We start from the raw sequence: 11,621 nt of genomic DNA on the forward strand, positions 1-11,621 counted from the left end.
GTCATTATATGCTGGTATTTTGACTTTATATGATGGTATTTTATCATTATATGCTGGTATTTTATCATTATATGACGGTATTTTGTCATTATATGCTGGTATTTTGACTTTATATGATGGTATTTTATCATTATATGCTGGTATTTTATCATTATATGATGGTATTTTGTCATTATATGCTACTATTTTTCTTCTTTATACTACTTTTCTTCTTTATACTACTTTTCGTTATATGCTACTACTTTTTCGTCATTATTTGTAGTCTCAATCATCCAGACGCTTGTCTCTATAGCACTAATTCGCAATCACATCATCTCGGGTCTTTCCGATAGAGGTCGGAAAAACAACCTCGAATGTATTAACATCACCGGATGTTAAAATTTTATACATCTTCCTGTTTATTCAAATATAGGATAGACTAATTTAGAAGCCCCTTCTATAGTATATTCTAAGTAATATCATTACATTGAATAAAGTTTTAAACTCCATATTCCACAGATAAAAGGTCTCTATGCATTTATTTCAAAGATCGTAAAAAAGGAGGGTTGTCATGGCGTCTACCATATACATTCGAGGTTGTTTTTCCGCTAGCCGGAAAGGCCCGAGAAGTTGCGATTGCACTAATTCGCTGTTCCGCGATTCTCAGTGTAAGCGTCTAGGGGAGCCAGTCAAAGCGCCCCCTAATAAAACATCCCAGTCAAAGCGTTCCCTAATTCTAGTCAAAGCGTCCCCTGATATTAGCCAAAGCGCCCCATGATTTTGGTCAAATCGCCCACTAACATAATTTTATAGAAAAAATAGTATTTTGCTTTGGCTAATATCAGGGGATGATTTGACTAAAATTAGAGAACGCCTTGACCGGGACGTTTTTATTAGGGGGCGCTTTGACTGTCTCCCCTAGACGCTTACACTGAGAATCGCGGAACAGCGAATTAGTGCAGTGCTATAGAGACAAGCGTCTGGATGAAGGAGACTACAAATAATGACGAAAAAGTAGTAGCATATAATGAAAAGTAGTATAAAAAAGAAAAGTAGTATAAAGAAGAAAAGTAGTATAAAGTAGAAAAGTAGTAGCATATAATGACAAAATACCATCATATAAAGATAAAATACCATCATATAATGACAAAACATCATCATATAATGATAAATGGGAAGCAACTGTTCCTTCGCCATGCGCTCGGCACTTTGAAGTGAAAGTTCCGGGTCCTTCGGATGAGACCTTAAAAACCGAGGCCCCGTGTCAGCGGCAGGCGTTGGCACGATAAAGATCCCTCACTGCTCAATGGCCCTGAGTGCCGAGTAAAGGTCAAAATTTGAAGCCCTTCACCGGCATACGGTGACGTTTCCATATGGGTGAAAAATTCTCCAGAGGGACGTTAAACAATATACAATCAATCAATCAATCTCTTCCTTTGCTATTAGTATAAACCAGTAGAGCTTCAGTTTCGACAAAGACTTCTGGTTTTTCATATTGTGAAAAGAGAAACTGTAGATGTCAATTTTCCAGTATCATGTTTTATTAGGTTATGTTATACAGTATAAAAAAACTGATGGTTCGCTAATACTTTATTTTTTTTATACCCCCGCTTGAAAAGCGGGAGGGTATATAGAAATCGGAATGTCCGTCCGTTCGTCTGTCTGTTACGCTTTGGGGTACCCACCTCTTATCCACAACTACTCTTATACCACTGAGTGAAATTTAATGAAACTTTCACAGAATCTTTTTTACATATTGCCATTGTGCACCTCCTATTTTACTTTTTGATCCGACACATGTTGGCTTTCCCTGCCAGAGCAAAACACGGACTTATGGGGGTATCATTTAAAGAGCTCATTGCTCACAATACCTCTAGTTTAATTTTATTTAAACCATTTTTTAAAATCATGACACTTTTTTTATCTTTCTGCTTCTCTTACTTCTTGAAACTAAGTACAGTGTGAATTATAACTTCTCTGGATAATTTAAGGGCATCTGGAAACAGAAATTGTTGATAATGCAATTTCCTACGTGCTCTTATATGTATTCTATGAGATAATTTATTCTTTCCTGCAACAAAAAATGCATTTTTCTTCAGAGTCCTACAACTATTTATTTCAAATTGATTGAAACGAAAAAAAAAATAACATAAAATAATTTTTATTTAATATTTATATACTTGTATAGAATCCTTAATAATTTAAAACAGTAGTCTTTGTTCCCATGAAATTTCAGTTTTATTTAGATCTTGACTTAATTTATTTCCAATGCAAAGATAAAAAATGAAAATATTTCAAAACATGCGCCTACTTTGAAACACTAGAGTCTTTGATTGGAATTTTAGAATGAGTTTCTGATGTCAACAAGTTTGACATGCCTAAAACATGTTTAGGTCTCTGATTTACAATATCTATGTGAATTTTTGAGGCCATGTTTTCCAACAGTCTGTTGGAATTCGCGTGGATACCATTTGCACCCCTTTCATTGGCAGACCTATTTTTGTATTCATATGAGGCATAATTTGACCAAAATCTTATACATAAAAACAAACACTTGCAATAGCCTTCAACTCGATATTCAGATATATCGACGACGTATTTCAATGATGTATCAGGAGCATGTTGGTAATAGAAACTATGAACCCTTGAATTCCGTGAATTCACTATGAATATTTTTGCAGATGTACAGATTTAACTTAAAAGAAATCTTCAATGGTCATGTGTAATGGGCAGTAGAAATTTAATTGATTTTTTTTTTACAATGTTATACCAGGTGATTAAGTCAACAGTCACTTAACGCATTACAGATTGTATATTTCATCATTGCATGTAATTTGTTAAATCATTGGATAAAAGTTTGTTTTTCAATCGATTCAAGGATTTTTTTGACAATTCCAATTTTACGTCTATGTAATTGTCTTCAAATAAGATAGAAATTAACAGTTTTCGGTCTTTTTTCATGTCAATATAATTATTTTCTTTATTCCATAGAGTATTATGCTGAAATGGGGAAGTTGGTTTATGGATTTTTTGTGACCCCTTATCAAAATTTTCAATAAATTAAATTTCCTTTCTAAAAACTCAATTGAGATATTCATTGATCACCATCACATCAAACAAATAAAAGGCTATAGTACTGCGAGCAATGAGTTCACTAAATGATACCTCCGCCTCCCATATCATTATAATGGAAAAGTCCATGTTTTGTTCTTGGAGACACGAAATAATAGTCAAATAAAAAAAATGAAATAGGAGGTGCAGAATGGTTTTATGTAATTAAAAATCTGTGAAAGTATCATTCGATTTTATTCAATGGTATAGGTAGAGTTGCGGATAAAAAACGAGTACTCTTCAATATTTATAAAAAGAAGGGCCGTGTCCATGTTTTGCTATGGGAAACTCAAAAATGTGTCCGACCAAAAAGTAAAATTAAAGATGCACAATGGCACTATATAACGCAGATTTTGTGGAAGTTTTGTTAAAATCCATACAGAAGTACAAGACTGGTTGTGGATAAGAGTTTGGTACCCTAGAGCGTAACAGCCGGATGGACATCTCAATAACTATATACCCTCCTACATTTCAAGTTAAGGGTTAAATGATACATCATTTTTTGAGCTCCTGTGTTGGTATCTTTTGTGATACCAGATGTTGACCTCTAAAGAAACTCATAATAGGAAATCTCAACTCAAATTAAACTTATATTTGTAATTCATTTTTTATACCCCTGCTTTAAATAAGACGATTTATTATACTTCTGTTAAAATGATTCCTATATAAAGTTCAGAAGGTAAAATAGCTATCTTTTATAGTTCACGCTAAGCAAAGCTATACCCCGGGGTATAGTTTTTGCTATCCACCCTCAGAAAATGTTCATGCAATTTTTGCCTCTAATTTTGATTTCCAGCGATAAATCTATTGTCTGATGATGTCATAATGACTTCAGTAGCATTGTGACGTCATCAGGATTTCAGATTATTCTTGCAGTATTATCTGTCTCCAAAAAATTCAAACCTCAGAAATTATATTATACATCAGTATAATAAAACGCTTATCCACTGGTTGTGAGTGGGATAGCTCTTTTATCAAACCCGTGACAGGAACTATTCCCCTCGGGCAAGCCCTAGGATATAGTTTCCTGTCGTGGGTTTGATAAAAGAGCTATCCCACTCACAACCAGTGGATAAGTGTATAATATAGTAATCGGAAAAGAAACCGTCTGACATACCATTTGAAGTGCTGCTTGATCATCTCAATAAGGACTTGAACCCTAACCCCCTCGTTATTGCAGAGCGTTTCCGGTTCCACAAGCGGAACCAAAAACATGGCGAAACAATTTTAAAGTACAAAGCTGATCTGCACAATCTCACGATACATTGCAATTTTGTTGATCATTCAGGTAATACACCACGTGTTAGATTTGTGCGAGGCCTACGTGGTGAACACATCCAGAAAAACTTTTTATCAAAGGATGATCCGACCTTGGACAAAGCTTTGAAGACAACAGCAGCAAGTGGAAACAGCATCCAACGACCAACAAGGTACACATAAACCATTCACATCTAAGAGACTACACATAATCAGACAACACACCACTTCGTTATCTGCAACGTATCCGGAAACCAAGCCAGAGACTTGACTTGTAATTTCTCTATATTTAATCATATGATCAACTGTTAAAATTAGATTTCATGTGTCTCAGCTGTTTCTAGTCATTCGAGTGTATAATCTTGTTCTTGATCTTGCCATGTGCTGCAATTACTTAAGTTCTATTTAACTGCTTCCTATTTTAGTCTGATGTTTATCATACATTGAAACATTAACGAACTATCCTGTAAGTTAACTTTTTTAAATTTTCATACGTTCTCTTAATAGAATTAATCTTTAAAGTTGGGTGTTGAGTATGTAATCCGGAAATATGCGTGTCTGTGTGTCTGTTTGTCTTGCATACTGCCATAGTAATTTATGTTTTCTACGTCATAATTATGCGAAATCTTTTATGTGTGAATGAGTAGCCTAACACGTGCTCTAGTGTTTTCTTCTTTACTGATATTTTGGCCCCAAATTTACATGTACAACGTCATGATCATTTTTTTTTTATTGATGGTTGATTGTAAGGGAGCCCTGTGATAGACCCGCAAATTGTTCATTGCGGCCAGAAGCGCCAAATTAAGCAAACAAATAGAAATTAACACATCTGCTGTTTGTTGGAAATAAAGTGAAACTAAAATATATCGATTTTATTCTCGTCTTGTCACAGACATAAAATAATTTTTATGCTTAAATGAGTTTTAAAAAATAAATAATAGTATTCTGCGATTTTTAATTTTAGCATAATTATTTGAATTAGATTTTATGATAGTTATTTACTAACATAAATAAAATTAATCAGCTGTATCTCAAAATTATATTTTAGATAAGCAAAATTGAAAGTTAGACATATTTACCGACTTATAATGTTTCATGCATAACATTATCCATTATATATGATGTTTCTTAACGATGACGATTTAAAATTAAATGATAATGGCCCACAATTACAATTTTTTTTCTTAAATAATTTTAATGGCCTGGTTCTTATATACTTGTAACACAAAAATGGACAATGTATGCGTACGTTATGAGGCAAATAAAAAATAAAAAAAAATATTATCTAGTTTCATACATCATTTCATGATTTGATGATAATGAGTAAATTACACTGGGATTTCTAATATTTATAAAAGATTAAAAACACCAGACTGTATACTAATATGTCTAAATCTATTTTTTTTTTAAATGTTTCATACAAAAGTAGTTTGCAATTTATTTATCCTTTCATGATCTCAACCAACATGACGGCCCCTGCACCGATCGCTGCTATCATTCCTATAATGCTTAAGGCGAAAGCAAAGTGGTAATCAATGTCAAGGTCGACTGTAACCAATGTTACCAAGTCCTTCGCTCTGGCTGCAAATATTGCTATTGAAATAAGGATAAACACCGCTACAAAAGAAAACAAATTATATATATATATATATATATATATATATATATATATATATATATATATATATATGTATATATATATATATGGAGAGAGAGAGAGAGAGAGAAAACACAAAGAAATTCACTTTTAGATGGATACCCACTTCCGCCCCAGCCCGGGGTTGAACTCTCGACCTTCGGAATCTGTCTCCTAGCAGTGCAGGAACAGCGCGCTAGACCGCTCGGCTATCTTGGCAAGTCAAAAAACTTGCCTTCGATGCCGATGGAATTCTCGCGGCGCTGCCCTACACTACACGATCATTGAGAATAGAAGTGAGATACAGTTATCTGAACATTATTTTTCACAGAGGATTATAACCAATAAATGTTGTAATGAAATTTATTATTATTTATAAAGCACATTTTACAACAACTCTTAAAATAACAAAACTGCCCTAAGTGAAGAAATATTAATATAGAAAGCACAAAGAAATTCACTTTTACATGGATACCCACTTCCGCCCCAGCCCGGGGTTGAACTCTCGACCTTCGGAATCTGTCTCCTAGCAGATATATATATATATATATATATATATATATATATATATATATATATATATATATATATATATATATATATATATATATATATATATAAAGCACTAAAAATGACCAACGACACGAACAATAAAAATTGTCAAATTTTCGAGACGCCCTGTCCCTTCCTCAGGACAAAGAAAAAAGTTAAAAAGTCATAAGAACAAAGGAAAAAGAGAAACAAAAACAACTAGCACTACTACTAAACTACTAAACACAAGATATTTACATACTTGATTACATGTTAAATTGGAAATTTTTAAGAACACTAATAAAGAACGAAATCCGGACCGCTATGAAATGCGTCAGGTGTATCGGGTATACTCGGGTGAAGTGCGATTTACATAATTGAACGAATTAATTATGCTAATAAATTACGACAATCAGTAAATCGTACATTGTTTCATTCTCTCAAAATGGCGTAACTTTACTTAATAAAGAATAATGAAAGAAAAATCATATAGTAGGGATATTTAAACATATGAATTGTGATCAATTATAAATTTTGAAATATTTAAGGACTTATTATCGGGAAAAAATAATAACAAAGGCGTAAGCAATACGTAGTTATGTGGTTGTTCGAGTTCGAGAGTTGGTGGCACAAATTAACTGTAGAGTTTACACTAAATTGAGAAAATAATTTTGTTTAGTATGATCAGGAATTGGGTCTGATTTACGTTCATTCTGGTGAAGTCATTCAATTTGTTAATACCATTATCACTTTCCATTAATTTAATTTATTTATATTATAGTGTTGTACTTTGCATGCACTATGCCTAAATAGTAGTCAGGGTTTGATCCGAAGGACCAGTCTCCACGTCCCACAGTGGGATTCCGACCCGCAACGTAAGGATCAATACCTTACTTAGCGAGTTTAGACTTCTTAAAAATGTGTATGCTTCTAAGTACTTTGCTCATTTACAGTACTCTGAAAAAAAAACACCAGCTTTTTCACCTAAAAAGCAGTCAAACAGGTGAGAATACTGTTATCATCCTGTGGCCAGTTTCATAAAGCTATCTTATGACTAAGATCTGTCTAAAGGCCGAAAATTATATTAAGATTGCACCATAGCTGTTTCACAAAACTGTCATAATATCTTATGATAATTTTAAGATCTATCAAAATCTTCAGACAACTAAATGCATGTCTTAAGTCTAAAGTGCAACTTGTGAAAGTATATACTTTGGCTAAAACCGAGGAATATTTAAAGATAAACGGTTTTTAGTGATAGAGCATTATTAGGCCAGAAGGAATGATGACACCCACCCTCACCCCCGGCGCAAATAACAATTTGCCAAAAAATAAACGATAGAAAATCTAACATGTACCTACTTTATGTTTTTCCACTTAATTATTTCAATGTATTTTTTCTTTGCTTGTGTCCCCTCCCAACTGAAATTACACCCCCAATTCTTCTGCCATGCAAAATCCAAACATCATATATTACTTGATTCAAAATTGTTTCATTTGATTTCCATATCCCGAAAGAATATCACAATAGCTATGACCAAGCATTGCTAACTTGAGCAATTTTTAAAATGGCCAAAGTAATTCCAGATGTGTTCGAGATACATAAAATGCTGACTGACGTTTTTCATACCAATTGTTAGTCCATTATTTATACACTGAATTGACCACGGATTTTTTCCGTTATTTCCTGATTATTACAACGAGCACATGGCGGGTGTGACCGGTCGGCAGGGGATGCTCACTCCTCCATGGCACCTGATCCCACCTCTGATGTTTCGGAGGTCCGTGTTTGCTCTGCTCTTATTTTGTATATTTGTTTAACGGACGTTGAGATTGAATACTGTTCGTTATTTCCATATCCTTCATACATGTAGTTTATTTATTGATAGGTTACATTAATATCTTTTCAATGAACAGAAATATATTTAAGATAGTTTTGTGAAATAACAGTGACAAATCTTATGATTCTTAAGATGGTCGTAAGATCTATTTTACGACAAATGTTAGGATTATTTTGTGAAACCCAGCCATGCGCTTTAGGGCTATGTTAAAGTACAGAAAATAGAGATGTTACATAAGGTGCACGGTTTCTGTGTATAGACAAAGCAAAGGACGGCTTTCAAAGACATGAATTAATACAAAGAGGGCTGCATTTGACGATAAACCACGAAACGCAATTTAGAATCTATCAGTCAGGAACAAATCAAAATCCCATCTATTATTTTGCGTGAGTTATGTTTTTAGTTAATTAGTAAAATAAAGTTTAAATTAAATTAAACAATCACTTTAAATTATATCTCGTTGCCTAATTACACAATCATTGCGAAAAAACATGTGAGTTTTAAAAAAGTGCGCGGAACTGTATACTGTAGAAGTACTTTTTTTCCGCGTGGTATTAATTTACGCTATGTACGCGGTCACAAATTTTCCGCGGAAATTAATCCAAGCGTACTTAAAATAAATACAAGGCATATAGTGACAATCTAGCTACCCGCAGATAAAACAGAAATTGAGATTCCGCGGAATTATGACCCCGTGGAAAAAAGTACGTCTACAGTATTTATAACATAGCCTTAAAATGATGATAAAATGAAATTTTTAAACAAAATAGAATCCCACAGATACCCCCTTAATAAAATTAGCTCACCTCCAGCAAAAGCTGTGCCAACGGCCCCAAATAAAATTGATTTCTTTTCTTTCAAAACGAACATTTTTAAAACTGTCATGATTACTGCTACCACCAATACCAGCAATCCAAGGATGCCCATTGCTCGGACGGCGTTAAGATCGTCTGTTAAAAAAATATATTTATGTAATAATAACATTTGATGTTCAAATAGCAACAGAAAACAGTTTTCAATTTAAAGTTGTTTTTTAGAGGTTTTAGCTTATTTAACCTTTATTGTGATAACATAAAATTTTGTATTCATCTTTTTTATTATTATCCTTAAAAATTTGACATCCATTTTGTGCTAAATAATTTTTCCATCAATTACTTCCCATTCGAAAACAAATCTTAGAAAAATCATGATAAATTTTGTTAAGAATGCACCTGTATAACCATCTGGTATAACCACATCTCCGCACTGGGTATCTCCAGTCGAAACAGTTTCAGTACACATCTTCCACAAACCGAAATTAACTTTTACTATCGTTGCATCAACAAACGTCCAGTAAGGCGACGCCAATCCAATCAGTTGAAAAACAACTGCACATATTGTAAGCACCAGTGCAATGAGCAAATATTTAGAGGCTTCCATATTTTTGGACCTGAAACAAATTGCACTAGCTGTTATGTTTCATTATAAAGTAAATGTATATGTGCTCTTCCAGAAAACATAGAAAATTCTACAAAAGGGGTACATATAAGGACAAGTGTCTTATGAAATATGACATAGGCATAAAAAATGACTCAATACGTAGTTACAAAAATAATATATTAGGTTTTAGTGCATTTTGCCTCGAATTCGGAAACGAATGTTAAGTGAGGGTGAAGGACTCGCTGAAGAAATAATATTAGAAAACGTAGCTCGTGCCACTGGGTTCGTTTGATGATTTTCGCTACCAGATTTTGTCTGCGACTTCAGACCGTAGAAACAAATATACATGACTAATGAATTTCAGAATCTCATATTCCTTCAATATTCAACTAACTTAAAAATATCTTATATTTGCAATTAGGTAGGGAGCATTGTTTTTCTGTAAAATATACATTTGTGAAGAGCCTCTTTCATTTATAATTTTATTTCCATAAAGATTTTTCCTCAAATATTTCTACTTCACCCTCTTAAATTTGGTAGGACAAAGAGGAAAACTTACCAGGTTGAAATCTCATAGGCGCATTGACTGATCAACGAATTTCATAATTTTATTCATAATTTATTTTTAAAAAATCAACTAACTTTGATTGAAATTCGTGTACTCGATTCTGTGTCCCATAATTTTCTCCCTAGATATTTCCAAGACTTAACAATAAAATTCGAAAACCTTTTGTCATAAGAATTCAGATTATTTTTAGTACTTCGAAGTTCAAATCTGAGGTAAACCTATTTCAAAGGAGCAAAAATAAATGAATATTCCTTCATGACACCGTTCAATTGTTAACAAATTTAAACCACTAAATAAAAAGCAGCAAATAGCTGTTTTTGAAAGTGCAGAAGACATTTTTCCACAATAATCCCACATAAAGATATAGAAGCAATTTTTTTGATAACTTTAGACTCTTTTAAGCAGTGATTAATAGGTGGGAAATTTAATTGGCTGATGCGGTTTGTTCCGTAAAGTTTTATGTCAGTTTAACATTTTTTTTCCCCAAAAAAAGGTTCAAACGTTTATAACATATTGGGAGTTTGCAAAGATATTTGTTGATATTTCTTGTTCAGACTTGTGCAAAAGCAATGACAGATCTGAAACATATATAAATACACGTTCATGTAATTCAATATCGCAAAACATATTGCGATAGACTTTGAAAATAATAAATACGAACAAAAATACTTTTTCTAAAGGCAAAATACATCTTACTTCGAAAAATAATCAGAAATGGACTAAGCCAAAAAATTGTATTCTTATAGTTTAAATTTTTCTTTTTCAGAAATAAAACAATCTCTTAAACTTATACTTCAAATAAATTACAAAAATTTTATTGATAAAAAATTACCTTCAAGAGGTGACAAAGGCAAGAGTTAAGTTTCCCAAAGTGGTGTGAATGGACCGGTGTCTCGGTATTTATAAAAGGAAAACCAGGAAGTACCGACTTGCTGGCCAATGAAACTTATTTTATGAGAATAATTATTAAATAAACAAAAACCAAAACACTGGTAGGCTACTAACATTATATATTTGAAGGATTTAGACCATATAATAATATAGACCTGTATAATAATTATCTACGAAGAGAAGTTTAAGAAGAAACAACATACTGATTTTAACTTTCTTTTAATATCTCTAAAATTTTACGAAGGGATCTAATTCATTAAACCGCTGATAATATGCCTGGAAATGAAGTATATAAAAAAAATAAGTTGGCAACAAAAAACCTCCCACTCTTACATACGTAAAAGAGAGAGAGTTTTAACTGATAAGAATGCACTATTGAATTGAAAAA

At 32.8% G+C, this 11,621-nt stretch overlaps 1 protein-coding gene across 1 annotated transcript; it reads right to left on the reverse strand.

The window, feature by feature from the left end:
- Positions 1–5,631: 5,631 nt before the first annotated feature.
- On the reverse strand, positions 5,632–11,209 carry LOC134269374 (uncharacterized). Its single transcript, XM_062751571.1, has 4 exons — positions 11,175–11,209; positions 9,567–9,784; positions 9,162–9,305; positions 5,632–5,964 (listed from the first exon to the last, which is right to left on the reverse strand). Exons 2-4 carry the CDS (start codon positions 9,772–9,774, stop codon positions 5,789–5,791), a joined length of 528 nt encoding a protein of 175 aa, XP_062607555.1. The 5' UTR covers positions 9,775–9,784; positions 11,175–11,209; the 3' UTR covers positions 5,632–5,788.
- Between the last annotated feature and the right edge of the window lie 412 nt (positions 11,210–11,621).

The sequence above is a fragment of the Saccostrea cucullata genome, unplaced genomic scaffold, assembly GCF_032062105.1.
Source record: "Saccostrea cucullata isolate Sc308-1 unplaced genomic scaffold, CSIRO_AGI_Scuc_v1 ctg1087, whole genome shotgun sequence".
NCBI classification, from domain to species: Eukaryota; Metazoa; Mollusca; class Bivalvia; order Ostreida; family Ostreidae; genus Saccostrea; species Saccostrea cuccullata.